The 21,796-nt window shown below is 41.4% G+C and overlaps 1 protein-coding gene across 6 annotated transcripts in view; it reads left to right on the top strand.

The window, feature by feature from the left end:
- LOC6728060 overlaps window positions 1-21,796 on the top strand; it is a 53,838-nt gene that overhangs the window by 28,805 nt on the left and 3,237 nt on the right. For 4 of the 6 annotated variants that reach the window (XM_016175320.3, XM_016175325.3, XM_016175321.3 and 1 more), the window contains 4 exons: window positions 17,294-17,856; window positions 17,935-18,205; window positions 18,265-18,734; window positions 18,795-20,490. In XM_016175320.3, coding sequence (XP_016034672.1) covers window positions 17,294-17,856; window positions 17,935-18,205; window positions 18,265-18,734; window positions 18,795-20,490 — 3,000 coding nt within the window. The remainder of the gene's footprint in view (window positions 1-17,293; window positions 17,857-17,934; window positions 18,206-18,264; window positions 18,735-18,794; window positions 20,491-21,796) is intronic. The other 2 variants (XM_016175323.3, XM_016175319.3) reach the window with 1 other exon arrangement.

Below are 21,796 nucleotides of genomic sequence, written 5' to 3'. Positions count from 1 at the left end.
TTCTTGGTCTTGGCAGGGCAATTGTTTTGCTGGGTGCCAGCTATATTGGCGCATAAACGCCATCCCATTAGCCAAGTGAAAAGCAAATAGAAATTGGTGCTAAATTATGCCGGAACTAAGCCGTGCCATATAAGCCAAAGTCGCCTCGAATCGAACATCGATTTCCTTGGTCATGCGAGCGGGCTTTTACCTCTTCGATTTTCGGCGCTTGATTTTCGATACTTGCGTCAGCGGGCACGATTGTGTAACAAAGATCAAAGTTAATACGAACTTGTTTGTTTTTTGTTAGCTCAACTGGGATTTTTTTCGGTGGCTTTCGGTTATCTTCAATCGAAAAACGGAGGCAAGGTGAACGCCCCAATTTTTTGGGGGGTTTTTTGAACTGAGTGGTCAAGAATCCATTAGGAAACACGTGTTTTGTAATTATGTTTTTAAAATCAATTACCACTTTTATATAGCTTTTATTAGGGTTGTTAGAGTTTTTCAACCCTGTGAAGCTTACCTTTTCAAACGGAAATACTTTAGTTGAAAGCAAAACACATATGCAGCTGTGATAATAGCGTATAATTTAAAAACTCAGCTGCATGTCGAGCATTATATTTAACTGAAATTTTGCGCAGACATCTGGGAAATCCGTCAGATCCCCCATTATCCTTTCCTTTCGCGACTGTCGGAGAGCTTTCCGCACTTTCATTCACTCAAAAAAGAGTTAAAAAGGAGGTTGGTAATTAATACATAAATCCCCGTCCGGCCGTCACAATAATGTCAGCATTGCGACTGCTTACCCCTTTTTGGGATAGGCTTATCTCCGCTCGGAGATCCACAAATCCGCAGATCCGTCTGACAATCTGAAAGTCGACTAATGAAAATATTAAATTTAATGAAATGAATATTTCTGCCTTTTAACGAAGGCCTTAAGCTGCTTGGCACGTGAAATCTCTATCTCTATAGAAATGCCGGGCCAAAAGAAATGCCAGCGAAAGTGTTGCCTGTTAATTTCTACCCAACGCATTTGGCCAACTCCTCGGACTCACTGACTGGCCTGGCCTGGACAACTGGCCACGGCGTCAATCAAACGTTGTCGCAGCTGTCGGCGAATAGCGAGCTCATATTCATTCACTCACTCACTCATTCGCTGCTCACTCGGTGTTGTACTTTCGAAAGCAATTTAGTATTTGTTAATGAAACTTAAATAATGCTCCAAATAAGCAAATGGCAATCAAAAGTCATTATGTGCATATAAAGAGTGCTCTTAACGACTGTGCAAGCTGCACTTTCAGCTTCTTCTGATTGCGTTCAGTCGGTTGTTTCATAAGCACTTGTATTTATAAATCATATGATCCTAGCTCTGTTCAAGATATTTTGTTTATAAATTTTTTATTTTTGAAGAAGTTTAGTGTTTCTTTAAATACTAGTAAAATTTTAGTTTATGTATGTATGAAAGCGTTTTCAAAGTATGAAAGTGTTTTCTGCATATAATATGTAGAGGTATATATTTTTGAAGCCTCGGGCTGTACAAAATTTTGAACTGGCGCCCTTCGCTGGAGGTTGCCCTGCCCTGCCAACTGACAGCTCTTTTCAGTTTGGAGCAGTTTTTGTTCATTCGTCCGTTTATAATGTAACCGCAACTCGATTTTTTCCCCTTCAGCCATATAATTTTATATTTTTTTTGCAGCTTTGCTTGTTGGTATAGTATAGTATTACCTCTGATACACTATGGTTAAAAGGGTGTTGTGTCCGTGATTATCATACATCACTTCATCTAAATAAGAATTGGTATACCTTTGATAGGCAAAAACTATAAAAGTGGTTGTAATGAGTTTGTAAGCGGAAACCTTGGGCGGTTATTTAAATCAAATTGTGTTTATTCGGATACAAATGTCGAAGTTTTCAGAAATGAATGTTTATTTAACATGGGCCGTTAAATGAGCATAAAATGGTCAAAAATCAATAGAGTAATAAAGAAAGAAATAAAATGTAAAATGCTTTAGTTTCACCACAATTTCCACATTTGGAAAAATCACATCATAAATATTTTTTATTTATGAAATAAAAACAACAAAAATTTAACTATGCATTTTATGGCGGTTTCAAATATTACATCTCAGGGCGGATGCTTGTAAAAGTTCCAGGTGTCTTGACCACAATCGCCTTCGGCCATTCCGGCTGACTATCTCTCCCGTGGCCGCTAGACAGCTTTGTTGTGGTCTGGAGTCCCACTTCCATCTCTCCTGCCATCCGAAGCCCTCGAGCTCTTCCCGTTTCCCTGGTGGTTATGCGACACGTTGCCCATTCCGAAGGAAAGTGTTGTGGTTGAAGCAAACACCAACGCAGAGCTCGCCCTTTCGGTGAAAAAAATTGGGGGGAAATAAAAAAATAATACAAAAAATGGAGAATTACATTTTGAATGCATTGTCTTTTGTGCAGAGTGCAATTGCCGGCCCTTCCGTTAAATGTGCAACTTTCATGGTGGCTGGCGGGCATAGGCAAATTGCAAATCCGAAACCAACGCCGAAGCTAAAAACCATTCGATGCCGCACCGATAATAAATTTTCCTCATTGTTACCTGGTCGCGGTGTTGCTGTTGTTATTATTATTATTGTTTTTTTCTTGCCTGGCTTTATGCACATAGCAAACAACATCATCATAATAAATTTCGCCTGATGTACGACGGCTGTTGTACTTTAATAAGCAAAGTGCTTGGGCTGGCCGCTTGGCTGGTTAGCCCGGCCTGGCCATCCACTTGCCACTTTTCCCATTTGCCATTGCCCATTGCCCACTGGCCAGCAGCTACTAGCCACCAGCCACTGGCCACCGTTTGTCCACTTGGCCATGCAACCTGCAACCCGCAACACCAAGTTTGTTGAACCTCAATCAGCGGGCACTGCAGGGTTCGTAAATAAATTAAATACCTTGGAGTGTTGGCCTAAACAGATGCGGCCAAAATAATAGTGGGAGCTGGAGGATTACATCATTTATTTAGACTATTTTTCTGGAGGATATAAGCTTACTTAAATAAGAATTTTTTAAAGAAATATTATAAGATATAAGAGTTTGGCCTAGTACAACTCTTTAAATTTTGTAATATAAAGTCATTTCTAGGTTGATCCAGATTATTTTAATATTCTATGGATTATGGATTCATATGCCCTGATTTGACCACATTTGGGCTAAACTATAATTAATTAGATTTTATTTATTAACCCTCTGTTCGCCAGTTGCATTGTTTGTGTCTTCCGTGGGATAATTTGCATGCGTCAACGCTGCCATCTTGGCTGCTGACTAAGCGCCGCGCACTTCCGCCTTCGTTTTAACTGGCTAAGATACGTGGTTGTCACTTGCACGTCGGCCATGCAATTAATTAAGTGGCTATATGTATATAGTGTGTGTGTGTGTGCGCCGAAAGGTGTTAATTATCTACGCTGTTGCATGGCTAATAACTGGGCTATACCCACAGACCGAGAATAGCATAGTTGGCGCAGACACAATGGCCCAAGAGAAATCTTCACTTTTTGGCAATGTGTGGGCCATAACCGTAATGGCATCTCATTAGCATTGCATTAACGACACAATCATAATTTTTAATGATGGAAAACGTGCCAGCTTCGGGTCACAAAAAACGCAATCAAAAGATGTATATTAATAAAAGAGTTGAATAAAAGTATCGCTGGCGGGCACTTTCTCGTTGACAGATCGTAAATGTGATTAAAGAATATTTCTTTTTTTTTTTTAAATACGAGCAGCACTAACGAAAATCGCATTCGTGCTTTTCATTTACATCACCCTGAGTTTTCACTTTCCTCGGGCAAAAGTTCACTGCTCTTTCTTTCATGTTGCTTATTAGCCACTCGCATTTCTTTGCCATTTTTTATAATTCGTAGTTTATTGTTTTTGGCTTTTTACTTGTCTTGTTTCTGCTGCGTTTGGCATGCAAATTACCAAGTCTACACAATAACCAGGCTGCAACTGCACCGCAAAATTGTTGAAATATTTTCACTCGCTTCTGTTTTTACCACCGCACAGCGTTCATTCGAAATAATAACTTTATTTCTCATGCCCTTGCCAAGTTTGCGGGTGCTACTACATTTGTTGTATTTAGTGGGAGATTTATCAGTAAAAGTAACTTCAAAATGTGCAAATTATATGTTATTGAATCAAAAAAGTTAGCAAAAAGTTATGGGGTACGTGCGGTCTTATCAGCATGATTAAAACTAGTACGTTACTTTGACCCAAATTTGCTTGTTAGACAGATAATAGAAGAATAAATAAGTCAACAATAAAGTGATATTTCTTTAATTAAGTAAATATACATCACTATTTATCCCTTCTTTTTTACGCTCCTTAAGTGGCATACATTGTTAATAAATTTAATTTTATAGAGCGGTCTAGAAAGAGTGATACAACTTCGATTTTGTGCTGAAGATGGCTTTCATTTTTGTTTCTGCCATTTTCCTTTGCCAACTGGCGGTTCGTGCTACTTTGCAGCTGTTTATTATGCCAGGCAGGCCTTTGTTTTGCTTGCCGCCACTGCTTCTGTGCATTGTTGCTCATACGCCCCGTTGCCATTGCTGATTTGCACTCATTTCGTTTCAATGCACTTCCCATGCAGGCAAAACGCAACTGCAACTGCAACTGCATCTGCAGCAGCAGCAGCAACAGATGCAGCAACACAGGCAACAAAGAGTGGCAACATTAAGAGACGTGCTTAGAATCAGGTCTATAAATAAGCAGGGAGCAAGGCAACATACATAAATAGCATTGACTCGATGCTAGAAAACGTCAGAACCACCCAGCTAATCAACGACCAGACATCGCATTCGCACTCACATTTGCTGGTAATCATTATTAATAGGCGGGCAATTACAACACCCGGTAGATAAATAGATGTTCCCAAGGCTACTATCGATAAAGCTGCAGAAAGCAGGTAAATCGCAACAATGGGAACCGGTGCACTGCAAGAAATTCCAACTAATTAGAGTTAAAATAAATCAATTTTAGTTATGTGTAAGAATAAATTGCGGAATGGTCAGTGTATTGAAAAATCTTCAAAGCTAAAGATTTCAATATAATCTTCTTTTTGAAAGTATTAAATTAAGTTTTTTTTGTGTACAATCAAGATTGCATGGCTGGCTAGTCAAACAAGCTAAAAAAGAAGGAGCAGCGAATACAAAAGCTTATAAAATAAAATATGCGACTACTGTAATAAATAAATGCGGCAGCTCCAAAGTCGCCAGCTCAATTAATTCGATCGCCAGCAGTTGAGTTTTGTGTTTTTTTTTTCTGTTTTGCATGGCAGAAATTAATGTTGAAATTAGACAGACAAATATTTGCCACTGCAAATCACGACTCTGCGGCTAGATCATGCAAACGAACAGCTAAAACAAATTGCGAAAAATGCATTTTAAATTGAATACACACTCGAGATTTATACCCACTTCGAATCACTATTCATACAAAATCCAACAAGATGAAAATGTTTAATTGTGTCTGTGCAAACGACTTCAGTTGAGTGCGCACTGAAGCGGCATGTTAAAAGGTCATTGTCTGCCAATCGAGCAGCAAGCAGCAACCGCAGAAGTTGAGCCCAATATCTGATTATAAAACACAATCGAAACTGAAGTCGAAAAATTAAAAATAATAATGAAAAAAGCAGAGAGCTGGCCGTCAAACAGCTGGACGGTTTTTTGTGGCTTTTAAGTTTGAATACGATTTATAATTAATCTTTCAGCTTGCGCCTTTGTCTTGGCCAATTCTTAGTTTTGGGAAAGGTTCTTCGGTTCTTTGGCTTCGGACTTCCCCGAAAAGCAGCTGGCTTACGGACAGCCTTCAGTCTTTTCATTCGCTTTTTAGATGCTGGCAAGATTTTAATAGCTGGTAATTATGAAAAGTACAACTGTTCGTTGTTGGCCCGGTCCCAGCTTTAACTGCATTTAGTCACAGTTTAGTCAGCGGCAGCCAAGGCGATGCCAGATTTATGTCTCATTCGCGGTTTCAGTCGTTGCAAGGCCTTGGGAAATCTCTTCTCAAACAATGGCGCATTAAAAAAGATCCGACTGGAAGAAAAAAAAATCGAAAACCGAGGCGTTGCCGGCGAATTCCTGAAAGCGGTTTATAACAGCAGTTGTCTGCTCTGCTCAGCTCTGAGCCAAGTTGAGTTGATTCGAGCCACGTTAGTTTTATCAGCGTCCCGCCCTCTCGGTCTTATCTTTCTCTTTCTCTATTTGTGTAATGCCATTTTCTCTTTGCTGTGAGCTTCATTAACACATCGGAATTTCACTTTCACAGATGTCAGCCGCATTGATTTTTAAAGTATTCCAGGAAATTTCCCTATATCCATTATCAGAAGTATTCCAAGAATTACAGGATGCACTTATGCATATAGCAGGTTAAAGGTTAGCTTATAATTTACTATATAATTTTCTTACTTATATCTTAATTCGAATTTCTTTTAAAATAATCCATTTAAATCTCTTTCGCTATTAATATGCCTGCCACAAAGAATTTCACTTTCACGCCTGTCAAATTTGATGAATGAAAGCTTGAATCGAATTTAAAAACTGAATTGATACTAAACCTACAGCCAGCTTTAATCGTGGCCATTAATTTGGCTTTTAACTGCTCAATTTGTTTGCCATCTTTTGCTTTTTTTGCCTTTTTTTTTGGCTTTGCAAATAAAACTATCCTTGGGGCTCACTTTATACCATTGACGTCAAAATTGTTTGGTCGATACGAGAAGTGTACGGAAAATCGTTGCTCTCTTGACTTTGAGTGACACTTTCCGCTGTGCGAAAAGTGAAAAGTTGTTATTAATATTTACACGATGAAAACTCTGTTCAAAGTGTCAGTTGCATTTCATTTGGCTGTTTAATACTTGATGGCTACACCTGCTCCATGGTTAAAAATACACTCAAATGGCTGTGTATATATGAGCAATTATTTTTTGTTTGACCAATTTCATGCAAATATGTATTTTGCTTTTTTGTTTTTTTCTCACCTTCACATTTTAGTTGTTATAATAATTAATTAGCTATATAGTTTTTGCAACTATAATTAACTAACATTTGATTACCGGAAGCCGTTTGCAGGTGTCCGAGGCAAAGGTTTATGCAATTTATAACTGAACGGTTGACTGACGCTTACTAATGAAAAGTAAGTCTTACGACTTTTCCCATAATTAAATTAAACTGTTTGCCATTAATAGTTGTCAGACAGAAGACATTGTAGCTTCCTCGGCCCATATATGTCGGTCCAAATGTCAGAGCCATAAATTGATCACAAACATAATAATAATCCATGTGACAATCGGGTCTGTAGAAAAATTAACCATCAGGCCATTTATGAAACACGAAATGTCAAAGAAGCCGTATACGATTCAATTGAATTCGCATTGAATGTGAATTGAATTGGGTCTATATACAAACGAGGCTACTTCCAAATGTGGACGAACCTCCCTAGGCATAAACACACACACACACATAAGCCACGTCAATCCCACAAAATTATGTAAATTTGTTTGACAAAAAAAAACAGCGGAAAAACTACATGAAATTTAAACCGAAGCCAAGCCGATCAAAGCGGCAAATTGAAAATCCCCAGACAGTTAAATTGATTACACTCTAAACATAAATATATGTGGTTTACATATATATTTAGATTTTTTTTTTAGTTTTTTGTCTGTCTCTCGACAACTTGTCATTTTGGCCATATTTGGCAACTGGCTCGATGTTGTTTCACTTTGTAACTCGTATTTGTTGCACTTAAGGCGCCTAAACATTTGCCGCAATCAAATAATTGCCTTAATAAATTTGCTTAAATTCGCCATAAGTGCCAGCGATTTGCACTGCGAGTCCTGTCTAAAAATAAATCATCTACACACGTGGGCCTCACCTGTCTCACCTGTCGCGTGTTTTCTGTCATTTTGGAGGCGTCCACTTTGTGGGCCGATCGGTGGGATGAAATAGATGTGGTCACCGCACCAAGAAGTGGGAATCTCCGATTTATTTGGGAAGTGGCTTCAAGATATAGAAGCTTCTGATTGGATATTTATGTTATTAAGATGAGAATGAACTCACTTGAACTTTGGGTTAAATCACTTCTTAGATTGTTTAACACGAAAACAACCTTTATTATTCAATTTAGATAATTACTCAATTTTTCCAAAGAAGTTTACATTTAATATGATTGTCAGAGAAACGGTTTTTTGTCACACGTCATGCACGTTACTGTTAAGCTTGAGAAAATACTTTAATTTACTTTACTTTTATTTGCGAACATGTTTTTAAAGCCTTATTGCAAAAGGCGATAGAAATAAAGCCAAACAATTAATTTTATTGGCTATTACATCATCGAAAAGCCAAGCGGCGTTGCTTGATCTAATGTCTTCTTCTGGAGAAACACTGTTTTTTTTTTGGTCAGCTTGTCTAATGATCTCAACGAATAACTCTATAATTCTTCACACCGACAGAGACTCAATTGTGGCATTTAGACTTGGCCATAAAGCCCACTCGATATCGACCATCTTTGGCGACGTCTCACGCATCTTTTCGTGCCAATTGTTGGCCAACAGCGACTCCACTTTGGTTCCTCTTTTCGGCTCTGGCAGGCAGGCAAATCCAGTTAAGAGCCGTAAAGCCACTTTGATTATTTTCACATTGGCAAAGCAGCCGATTTCTTCTATGCCCTGACTTTCCTGGTCAAAATAAGTTGGACAATACAATGGCGGCGGACAATGAAAAAAAAAAAAAAATAAGTTTTAATGGCTGGAGACCATAAAGGCGTCATGGCTCATAATTCATTTGGGGGGCGAACTTTGGATTTCGGTTGTGGAACCGAGCCATCCGTGATTGCGCTATCTCCTACCGGCTTGTCACTCTCTCTCCTTCCACCGCCGCCCCCTTTTTCTTCTCTGTGCACCTCCAGGTGGTTCCGGCCATGCCATTTAACACTATCGCCGGTTTATCGGCAATTTGATTTGGCTCACTCGAGCTAACCGCCAATCGGCCCTGAGTCGTAATTGTCATGGTTTCCAGCTTAAAAGTGCCAAATCCAACTGGCAGTCTACCCATTTTGCGTCATACGATTCGCTGCAGTTCCATCCTACACGGAAAATTAATTTGATGACTTTCATTCATGACTTGCATTCATTATAATAATAATCGTTGTATTGCATTAAGATTTAAAATAAATTATACTAAATTCTTTCTATTTTCAAAGCTTCAACATATATATAATATATAACAAAATGATGTTAGGATATATATTTTTAAAATATTTTCATTTTTATAGATTAGAATGCTTTGAGTTTGCAGTGTACTTTCCCGGCTTTTCCATATCCCACTTTTCTCTCAGTTTTGTCACTGCCCGATGGCTGGATCGTAAAATTTTCTAAGCTCATTATTTGCTCATATTTTTACTATTGGCCGGCAGGGCTTTTGTTGCAGCTGTAGTAGAAAAAAAGTGAAAAAATGTTTTAACGCTATTTCTGTTGCTCTTTGATGACAAAGTGAAAGTTTTTTTTTTTGTCTTTGTGCCGGCAAAACGTAACAACTAAACAAAGCTGCGGGCCATATAGCCATAACTAAATATACACATACATATAGTTAGGGTTTATATATGTACATATCATATATATATACATAGGTACACCAGGTATGTGAGTGCTCGTTGTGGCTGCGCTTGTTTTCGGGATGTCAAAGATCACGAGCCCCGGGGAAAAAGAAGACACTCTGGGGTCCCCCCATGAAAAGCATTTTGGTCTGTTGTGTTGACAGCTCTTTTCTGCGGCTACGAACGAGTTGAGTATGCGATAAAAATTTGTCACATCTTGTTAGCTGAAGATGTGAGGCTTTATTACTCTCGGTTTTCACACCCCTCAAAATGGTCAGCGCTAGTTGGCTAGTTGGAGTTGCCCTAGGGAGTGGAAATTCGCCAGATGTGGAAAAGCTACCGTGAAAATTTAAGTTTAAAAGATAATAGGCAAAGGTTAAAGTATCGAGCTTAAAAAAAATAATAACTAGTACCTTAATTAATAGATGAATACAATTAAGTTAATTAAAATTTGGTTAGTAAACTTCCACTGCCAAGAAAAAGCTATACCCTTGCCAATATTTCCATTCCACTTTCATTTCGCATTCATTTAGCAGTCAGACCTTGTATGGTATATGTGTCACACGTTGCGTATGAGTAATCAACTGGCAAAATCTTATCAAATGTCAGCCGATGAAATGCAAACAACAATCAACTGGCCAAGTTAAATGGAAAACATTTAGGCAGGCAAGCGCTTGTTTATCAGCCAACAACTCTCGATAAGCCATACAAAGCCAAAAGGCAATTCAGCAATGCGCTTTTAAATTGCGACGCCATTTTTGGCCTATCAACTATCGGCTAAACGTATTTTGCATATATTTATAAAGACTGGCACACACACAGGTGGGCGCAGCTCCAAAACAAAAAATAATAAAAATAATACAAACTGAAACTAGCTGGTTCGGCGAGGTGCTGACAAACTGCACATAATAAATATAATATGTATTTTGTATAAAATAAATCAGAGCCACGAAAGTGAAACGTTCACCGGATGTTGGCAGATTGACAAAACGGAGCGCGAAACTATCGATTGCCGGGGTGGCTGACTCGAAACCTACCTCCTACATGAACATATATACACTATATATATATACTATATGTATCCAAGTGTCTCTGGTTGGATGCATTGACAGATTGCCGTGTGTAATCGCACAATCGTGCAGTCATTGGCACATTAAAAGCAGCGAACAAAAAAAAAGCTAAACCGTCTATTTCTGATGTTTGCCTTTTGTAAAAGTGCATTGAACAGCGAAATTAATGCAAGTCAAGTAATGCGGAAAAGGGCGTGCCGTGTCGGCTATTTGGGACGTACGGCTTATAGAATAAACTAACAAACAATAAATCGAAATCGACATATAAACAAGTGGCCAGAACTACGGACATCGAAGACGACGTCGCCGGCGAACAAAGAAAAGCTTGAAAAGCTAAACAGCTGGAACAGCTGAAAATCGTGCAAATTGTGTACAAATTGCCCAACTTCCGGCGGTCAACGCCAGTTATCGCGTGACCACTCAGGGGATCAGATTCCAAAGCCAATAGCTTTAGCTGACTGCCCAAATTATATTGCCATGCTAATGAACAGAATGGCCGGGCAAAAGTGTGAAAATTGTGTGAAAGTTCCGGAGTTGTTCGGGATGCAAACAATGGCACATTGACAACAAAAACCTTAAAACGAAAAAACCAAAAAAGCGAAATGCAACAACTATTGTTTTGCCGGAAAATCGATTAGAAATCGCTGGCAAATGACAGCAGAAGAGGTGTGCCCGTTGGCTAAAACCCGACACTGGAAGTGGCAGCCAAGTCAGATGGCCAGCTACAGATACCAGCGATACTGTATGGATATATGTAAGAGCCAAGAGCCCCAGGAGACCCCAAAGGATATATCTACCATTCCATATTGACGGCAGCCTGCGGGAGCAGCACTTTATGAACGTTTATCGCCGTCATCGCGATCATCATCATCATTATCATTATTGGCATTGCTCTGCCGGTCAGGCAAATCCAACAGACAGACAGGCGAAAGTTTAGCCCCAAATGTGCACGGTGGTTAATAGATGAGAGCTTGTGCCAAAGGTGCAATTAAAATTTAAAGCAGTTAATTAATTTAATGCAAAGTGCCGCCTAACGGTGGGTTTCGGTCTACAAAGCACAAGCGGCGCCAATCAACTCAAAAAACCGCTGCACAGTGGGCAAATTGAATTAGATTTCGCATATTTAATCAAAGACTAGCTTTTAAAAAGATTGAGTAATTCAGATGAGATTATGAGCTCAATTTTAGTAAGATGTTAAATTAATGTTTCTAGCAAGTGATCAGGCAATAAAGTTCTACATTTTATAGTAATGTTACCAGCTTATCTTTTGCAAAAAGCCATTTAATTAAAGTTAAAACTTTATAGCTTACACTATTTTTTGTGGTACAACTAAATTGTCGCTGCATTTTATTGGCTTGATCCACAGTAGTCTGCTGATAGTGGTTTCTTGATGTGTTAACCAAGTTTTTATTAAGTTTGTCCAGTTTTGCTTTGCGTCTTGCGCATAATTTATGTGTTTAATTACTTTTTTTCTTTAGCTATTTTTTCCGTAATTGCATAATGTCTGCGAAACTGTCTGAACATTATTAATAGTTATGTTTTTCGTGCATTTTTTCGAAAAGTATCAAGTAGTTGGGCGTTGCTTAAAACTTGAGCATTTTTTATTAAGTTAGGTAACTTAATTTAGTATCTGTTATTAAAAGTTTTTCTAACAGATTAGATCAACCTTCATCTTACAGCTATTCATTCGCTAAAAACATTAGTGGCTTTAATGTAGTTACATCAATTTAATTTAACTTAATGAAGAAAAACAGCAAATAATTGAGAAGATTACAAAAAACTAATGTAGGGAAAAAAATAAAAGACGCTCAGAAAACAAAAGTTAAACATGGGAAGAGGAAATTTGACAGGCGACGATTTGCCTTGCAACATATGTTGTAAATGTGTCAGTTACTATTGTTGCAACTCCTTTTCAACTGGAGTGTACTTTTTTTGGCAGCTTTTGTGAAGCCACCCAACAAAAGCCAAAAAATGCTTAATTTAATTACAACACTTGCGTTCCGTTGACTGCTGCGACGATTACCAAAGCCGCTGAGCAGCGAACACTTAGACAATTATTTTCCATTGCCACATGTGGAGGGAAATGTGTTGCAAGCACAGAGTCCGACAATTTGCTGTTGTTTGTTATAGAAATTAAAAATAATCTAAAAAAAAAATACGAACACCCAAAAACATAAAGCGGCGAACTAATGACGGCTAATGGGAAATGGCTTAAAGCGATGGTGGGTTATACTTGTGTATTTTTTTTACATCTATTTATTTATTTTTTTTTCTTGGCGTGGCACCATAGATGCTTAGATATCAGACATGGCAATTGCAATTGTCTTTTAATTTTTAAACCAACTGGCGGCTGTCAGAGCCGCAAAACGGCAAACGCACAATGCCCCAAGAGCCCAAAGACCCTGTTGTTGTCTATACGCGAAGTACCATAGTTCCAAGTTGCGTCAGAGGCTGGCGGCCAAACCCAGACGCCAACATGTAACTGCATTGAAATTGAATAGGAATTGGAATTGGAATTGAAATTGAAATTATAAATTGGCGTAGTCAATGTGCCGGGCGATGACTGCTGGAAAACGCCATGCCACATGCATAAGTCATGTTCGGGGAGTGGGTCGGATAATTAATAAGCGCTCCCAATCCGTAATATGCCGTTGAGCTCTGTCCCGCCAGTTTCGCCTCGCCAGGCAGGGCCTAACATGCATAATTATATGAGCACTACGAGTCCATGAGTCTATGAGTCTGGTACATCCCCGTAAATGCACACACATTCGACCATTCCATTCGAGTGTTATGCAAACCCATCACTAATTGTAATGATGGGGCGGGGCGGAGAAGAGAAGGTTGCACTTCAAAAATGTTTGGTGTTGCATGGCAAACTTCAATTAAAACGATCGAACCAACAACCGAAAGAAATATTCAAACGAAAATTAGTGTAGGAAAGCTAGGCTTTAAGTACTCTGCACCGAAATTCTTCTGACTATATTTTGAGATACTGTATTTGCAAATTTAGATGCATAAAAAAATATTTCTCTTGCCATCTCAATATATGGCACAACAACAAACCGGAGGTCATGAAAAATCAGCTTTTGTGCAGCTTTTGATTTTTACTGCGATTTTTATTTGCAATTCCCTCGGCTGAAATACAAAATGTTTATGATCTTTCGTTTATTGCCCTATTTTGAAGTTTTTGACTTGGAGAAAACTTCAAACAGATACCATATTTCAAGAGCTTTGCAAAAAAATACATCAAAAACTAGGCAATAGCAGCAAAATATTAAGTATACGTAATACGAAAAGAAAAGTACGGCGTAGGGCAGGAAGTGATTGTGCAAAAGAATGACGGCAAAAATCGATCAAACAAGTGCTAAGCACTCAAGAAACTAAAGAAAATAGTGGGACACAAAAGCTGTAATAACTAATACTTACAGTTGAATTCGCTAAACAAACGTTTTGGCATTTGTCATGGCTCATCTGATTAATTTCCGTCTTAAATCAAACTATGACTTTTCACAAATAGCAAACGTTCTGTGATTTATGAAACAGTTGCTGCTTGGATTTATGACCAAATCGCCTGATAATTGCTTTGGTGTCAGGCACACTGAGGAAATGCCAACTGTTTGTAAGGTAGGAAGATCTCCTGCTGGCTGGCTGGCTGGTGGGAAGACAAGGTGCTGTGTTGGCTGTCTCTAATCACTCGACAAGCCCAAAACCCTGCTGGCTAGTGTACGAGTACTAGCAGGCGACTCAAGTGGTGGGCAGCCTAATTGAGAGCGGCTCTGTCGCCCAGGCCAAGTGCGTTTTTCCGTCTGTCATGCCGCACAACGATGCTGCCACAATGATGATCAACCCAATTGCCATGGCGAGTAATAAAACTTGAGGAATCAGCAATGCGTGGCAGCAGCGCGGAGATGATAGTTTGCGCCCACGACGCAGATGATGATGATGATGATGTGGAGTTGATTGGGACGTTGGGAGACAGTGGTTGGAATCGCTGCAAATGGTGATCAAAATGGATATGAACTACATATTTGCAATTGAAGTTGGTAAGAAGATAATAGGATAAACATAAAGTATTCGAAAATGGAGAAAATTCATAACATCACAACAGTTGTGTGCTTATGTTGTAGAGCGCTTCGTCACTACGTGCCTTCCAGATACTTAGAATCACTGTTAAGAAATCATTATTCAATCAAATCATATTCTTTAGAATACTAAATCTTAATGTGATACTAGGAAATTATTCCACTGTTCCACGCCTCCTGAAAATCGAACCATATCATACCCATAGGCGCAGCTTGGGAAGATACAACTTCGGCACAGTGACAGACGCCTCGTTCGAGTGACAAGGAAGCACTTGTGTCCCCAGTCGTCTCTAGAGGGCATAGTGAATTGCGATTTGCATATGTGTCTCCGAAATACGGTGCATTGGAAACTCTATTATTGCTCGACTGAGTATTTTCCAGGTCGTGGGCCAAGAGGCCAGATTGCCGAGTTAATTGAGCAATAAGACTCAGAAATCATAAAGCCAATCGCGATGCTCGAATGGATGACGGTGCCCCGACATTGAGCTTAGTTTTTCTCCATTTTTTTTTTTTTTTTTGTATCTGTTTGGTGTTTTTGCTTTTTGAGTGACAGTCAGCCGACGTTTGGATTGTTCGGTTTCAATTTCGTGGTTGACAATGGATTTTGCTATATAATTACACGATCTTCAATGTGACTTCTCCACCACTTCCCATGCTTTGATGTTCGCCACGCTCCACAGGCAAGTCGGCCAAAAAAAAAAATGGGAGGAAAAGTGCATGGCGATTATGCAAGCCATGGAATTATGAGCTATGCTTCCTGGGCCCCTCTCTCTGTTAATTAGCTATTAAATAATGGAATGGCCCAGCCAAGAGCCGTGTCATGTGAATGTGGGCCAATTTTCATGCTTCATTTGCAATGATTTTGCCATTAGAGTCTGACCAACATTTCCGACCGCCGTCAAAACTCCATCGCTGCTAGTCTGCATGCAATCAGCTGAGTTATATTTCTTTCGGTTTTTGTCTTTCCCAGCTCACCTCTTTTACTTTTTCCTACCAACCGAGAACAACGGAAAACACAGACAACCCAGTTGCCTGGTTTTGGCCCCTCCATTGCCACATATATATACTGTTCATGGCACTTCGCCGACATTTGTTTGATCAATAGCTATAGCTATAGGTAAAGCAAAAGCAAAAGCCGGCCGACAAAACGGCTGCCAGGCAAATTTATGTTTATTGCATGTGAAAGTATTTTGCCAATCAATTGAGTTGCCGCCGCTCGAGAAACATTCTCGTCCAGTGAAAGCTTTTCACCCGGTTGACAAACGAATCCACCAACAATGGTGCACTTGAAAAATAAACCATAGTTAATTCGTATAACATATTATAAAGAAAAGTTTCGTTTATTTAAGAAACATGTGTACCATTTTGTAAACATTTAAAATATATAAAAAAGTACTTAAGTCTTACTCTCTAAGACCAAATATTCGTTGTTTTCCGTGTAGTTCCCGTTCCTTTTCCAGAGCAGATGTTGGAAAAAGGGGAAAACAGAGATAAATAGACAAAACGAAGAGAAAAACTACTTTTACTTGGCCCGGCCATCTGCGGCCTGTTCTAGTTAAGCAGTCGGTTCAGATCAGACCATTGACTTGGTTGCATAGTCATGGCCTGGGCCAAGCATACACAGCATGATGATTGTCCCAAATTGCTGCATCGATTGGTGTTGCAGCTACATATGTATGTTGCTGGTTGCTAGTTGCTAGTTGCATGCAGCGGCTGCATTAAGCTGCACTTTTGTTACAGTTTTCTCCACGGGTCGCCGGCCAGCGGGCGATCGCTCTGCCGCGCACTGCAATGCAATTCATCAATCATAATTTGTATGTCATTCACTAATCGTTCGCACTGCTCCCGAACTTCTTTGGCCAGCGATTGCTCCACCATGATGATCAATTCAATTTACTTAAAGTAACGCAATGCTACGATGTTTTCTCTCCAGTAATTATCGATCGATCCCACTGGGGCCCTTGCGTAAATCCCCTTGATAATGACTTGTGGCGATGTAAGCCGATCTTGGTGTGGCCTGTCTGAAAGTGCAGCCCATCGCACTTGACCATCGAAATCCGAAACAACAATGATTCATGGGATTTTCGCGTCTCGTGCGTGATTATCGAGTATTGGTGGAATAATGGTTGTTGGGAGTTATTATTAAAAGCTTGGGAAAAGTCTTATGTTAATTAATAGTCCAAAGAATATTTCACAATCTAAAAAAATGTGTACAAATCCAATAAGATGATTCAAATGATTGCATTTTCATATTCATTTGCTATTTGTTATTGATGGAAATACAAATTGGTTGGGAATTTGAGCTAACAGGTGGAGGCCACGAAAGATGACTGGCTAACCCTGAACATGGTGTAATGGAAAATCAAATTTACATTTATTTCATGTCGTGAGTCTTTTGTCAGTGAATTGTTTAAGTTAATTTATAAGATCTACAAATAAAGATCTTTAGAAATAAATATTATTAAGAATATAATATTCAGTAAGCACCTAACTAAACATTCCATTAATGAATGAAATTCTATTGTCTTCTTACAGAATGAAGGCTTCGAACCTGCAACGCATGGCATCAGCAAAACGGACGGAAGCTGCATCAGCCACCACAGTCAGAGCAACGGGAACGGAATCGGAGGCGTCAACGGAAGCGGAATCGTCGGCCACCATCTCGGTGGAGTCCTGCGCACCACTGACCTGGCCAGCGGGGCCATGGAATGCCTGCCGATGAGCAGTGCCGCCCATCACCCACATCTGATGTCGGGTGCATCGGCGGTAGGAGCCGTTTCGGCCTCTCCCACGGCGACCGTGGTGGTTGGTGCCACGTATCCGCACCACCTGCACCACCACCACCTGAGCCACCACACGCCGTACAGCAATAGCTACGGGAGCCACCACATACACAGCGAGCAGACCAAGTCGCTGCAGGAGCTGCAGCACGAGGTTGGCGCTCTGCTGGAGTTCCGGGACCTGGTCATAGAAACTTTTCCCGACCTCAAGCACAAGATGGCCTCCATGTCCGCAACGCCCTCGACTCCGACGTCTTCGGTGGGTGCCATCGGTGGCAGTCACTCTGTGGGTGGCGGCAGCTCCTCGCTGGCCACCAGGTGAGTTAAAGTTCCAAAATAGCTTTATATGTATATAAAAACCATGTGTGATCTACAAAATTTTCATTTTCTTTGCAGCAGACGTGAGTGGGAGCCGGGCATACGGATGAAGCGAAAACTGTCGCACAAAGAACCGTCCACGTCGTCAGCGGCAGCTGCTCCTTCTTCCGGAGCTGAGGCGTCGTCCTCGTCGCTGACGCGCAGCCGTAGCAACTCGCACAGCGGCAAGAAAGAGCCAAAGAGCGGAGAGAACAACAACGGAAGCGTTGTGCAAGACTCCGGCTTCTCAACGGAGACCAGTTCCTCCAAGGAGGGCCACAGTGCCTCCTCCACCAACGGTGCTATGACGGTAAGTCCCAATTGGTCCTGATCAAAACGATTACTAATTTTTTCCTCTTGATCACACAGGTGGCCATAGCAGCGAATCGACTGAGCTGCGCGGAATCGGACGATGAGCTGCTCAATCTGCTGGACGTCATTCACCGCAAATCCAATCGATTACGCGAGGAAGTGGAGCACTTGCAGAGCTACGAGCGTCAGCACGTGGATGCTCAGAAGACAGGAGGCGAAGACCAGGGTGCGAGCAAGGAGGGAATGACAGCACAGCAGTTCCGAGAGCAAGTGGAGCGATTAAATCGCGAGGACATCAAACAGCTGCGCAAGGAACGCGACCGTCTGCTTGACAAGTTGGCCGAAATGGAGGCAGAAACGCTGACCGGGCGCATTAAGGCGGCCAAAATGAGCGACCAGGTGGAGGAGTTGGTAGGAGTGAAGAAAGATCTCGAGGAGCAGCTGAAACTGGCGATGGCCCAAAAGCTAGAGTTGAGCTCGCGGGTGCAGCAGTTGCAGCAGCAACAGCAAAGCAAAAGCTCTTCCAGGTGAGACAATCCTACTGATTTTTTAATACCTGAAATACTAATCATATTTTAAAATTTCAGCGGCAGTCAGTCGGATTACTCCAGTCAACGCAACTTTCTATCCTCAGCCACCACGGTGCTCTCCAATGGCAGTCGTCCTAGCAGCAACATCATCAGCAACAACACATTCCAGCCGGTCGTACTCGATCAGCCAGCGCAGGAAGCATTCCATCAAAGCCCAGGCAGTGATATTCCATTGAGAAAACAGCAACAGCAATCCTTGGGACGTCTTGATGGCATCGTGAGCACGCCCGGAACGCGGAACTCCAAGTGCCGTTTGACCGACTCCAAGCGATTCGCGGCCATTCTGTTGGAAACTAATGTGTTGGAGCTGCAGCGCCACTTGCTCACCCTCACCGTGCAGAACCAGGTGCTGGCCCAGAAGCTGGAATCGTCCAGCAAGTCCAAGACGCTGCTGGCCAAGCGGCTGGACAAAAACAGCGAGGAGTTTGAGCATCTGCGCTACCAGCTGGAGGAGAAGAATATCGAGCTTGAGGGCACCAAAGCGCAATTGCGGCTGGTGGAGTCTCGTCTGCAGGCGAGCAATAGCACCACCAACTCGTATCTGCACTCCTCGCAGCACGACTACGAGACCAATCGCTCTTCGGCTTCCACCACGCTAATGCTGAGTCGTCGTGGAGTTTCCGATTCGGTGGACTCTACCTCGACGGCTATGCCTGCCCCGCCAGTCACTCAGATCAGTACGCCCAGCATGAAGGCCATGGTGCCGCTGGCCATGGATGAGTTGCAGCAGCACAGTAGTAGCACGGAGTCGGCGCACGAGCACGAGAATCAAGCTCTTCAAACACCCAACAGCACCAGCTCCCCCCTCAGTAAGACTATGATAAATGCAAGTCCCTGTCCGGTGGGAAGCAGTACGCCCAGTAATATAGCCGCCCGTGTGATGAGCATCAGTGTGGGTGGAGTGAGTCCGTTTGAGGCCATGACCCCTCCGCCGCGACAAAATGCGTTCCGAAAGTTTGGAAGTGCCAGCAAGCCCAGCAAGATTCCGTTGCCGGGCAGCAAGGCGGCGGCCTATTTTTCGGGCAAACCGCCAACGGGAAGACCGTCGACGGCGGGACGATCGCCTCCATCGGCGAACAACTCAAGTAGCACCTCGTATGGCAGTAAATCCTCGCTGAGCAGAAGTACGGGTAATTTGCAGAGCCTCCGAAGAGCAGAAACGTCCGCCTCCAATCACTCACTGAGTACGAACACGAGCCGGAGTTCTACTTCCTCTTCGATACCGCTGGCAACCACACCTTACTCATCCGGCTCGACTGGCAATCGCAGCCAGCCGACAGCCGCAACGACTCCGTCCCCGCGTGTGCTCCAGAACTCGCCGCTGCCCAAGCTGAAGCGGGATACGATCAGCTCTAGGGTGCGTCATCTGGACTCCTTGTCACGTGCCCAGCAGTCGCCGGAGGGCCTGAAGGGCACCACCACCAACTCCACCTCCATTGCCGCTCAGCTGAGCTCGACGCTGCGCAAAGATCTCCAGCTGAGTGGAAACGGGACCGGAGCTCCCTATAATCACCACCACCTGAACCACAGGCGCAGTGGTCACTCGCCGGCATCGAACTCCTCTGGCAGCGGCGTGTCTAGGCGTTACAGTAGTGCCTCGACAGGGGGTTCCGGTGGTCGAGCCATCGGCCGGGATCAGGGTGAGCCCACCACGCCCACATCCAGCTATGGCGGCGACAGTGATAGTGGCAAGGTACGCACTCTCAAATCAACATTTTTGGGTTGGTTCAAGTGAATTATTATAATACTACTGATAATACCGATACATACATTTATATATATATATGAATATCTACTGATTACCGTTTAATATGCCTTCGATAACATTTACGAAACAACAAAGAACCACAAGAATCATCATCTTCGTTACAGTTTATGAAATCAAATCAAATCGATTTAAAACAAGTACAGAAATCAGCAGCTTACGAACCCGATATTAACTGTTTACGTTAATATTCATTGTTACGTGCATATAATTTATTTAAACATACAATTAACCCATGGCATATATACTCTAAAAACATATATACAACAGTTACATGCATATATTCGAAATCCAAAAGTCAGAAACATTAATGAAACACGTTAGCGTCTCGTGCTTAAGAAAGGAAATATGTTTTCTGCCCTCGTTGTTTGTCTTATTAATTGTCAAATGGGATCTTTTCAACAAGAAATAGATAATTAAACAATGATTGTGTTGCCAATAGGACTGTTTCCTATTTTGTTTACGAATGTTGTTTGCTTTATTAACGAAAGCAAATAATTTATCAATTGATTTTTCGTAGTACAATTTGACTATCAATTGTAATATTTGAATATTTGTTGAGAACTTTAAATTTCCCATTACAGTAATTTCGTTGTAATTTTTATTTTGTTCTAATTTTGTTTTGTAATCCAAAACATTTCCAAGCTATTTCTTGCCATAGCTAGGTCAACTTTACGAAGATGACTTTTCTGCAGAGTAAAAGAAAAACACAAGCCCTTGACAAATCAATAACTCTTCGGTCCAAGAATGGTCAACACACCTCACTAGTCTCAACCGTATGTTCGATTTTTCGCACCCTAGAATACAGTTTCAAGACCCTGCCGCTTTTGCTTTGGGTTTGGGTCGTTGACTCAACACTTGGCTAGTGAAAGGTGCATCCTATCAAACTCTCACTGCCTATCGATGCCTTAGGTGCTTAGTAGCCGGCTTTAATTAATCAGCAATTTCACATGCAACTGCAGCAACAACACTAGCAGCGGTGGCAGCAACAACAACAAGCAGCAGCAACAGCAATGTTTCCTCTATATAGTTATGTATATACAAAAGAAAATGAATCAAAAGTCAAATGCATGTACGATATCATTTCATTTACTCATATGTTATGCAAATCACGATTATGTGTGGCTTAGTATATTTTCCTCAAGTATGCATGCCTCATTGTTGGATCAGCCAGTTTCTCATTGTGTCCGAAAGCGAGTTTAAGCATAATTATTAGTTTGCGTGTGTATTAAAA

This window comes from Drosophila simulans, chromosome 3R (assembly GCF_016746395.2).
Source record: "Drosophila simulans strain w501 chromosome 3R, Prin_Dsim_3.1, whole genome shotgun sequence".
Taxonomy (NCBI): Eukaryota; Metazoa; Arthropoda; class Insecta; order Diptera; family Drosophilidae; genus Drosophila; species Drosophila simulans.
The sequence above is the reverse complement of the archived record's forward strand: the minus strand, read 5'-3'. Positions and strand labels throughout refer to the sequence as shown.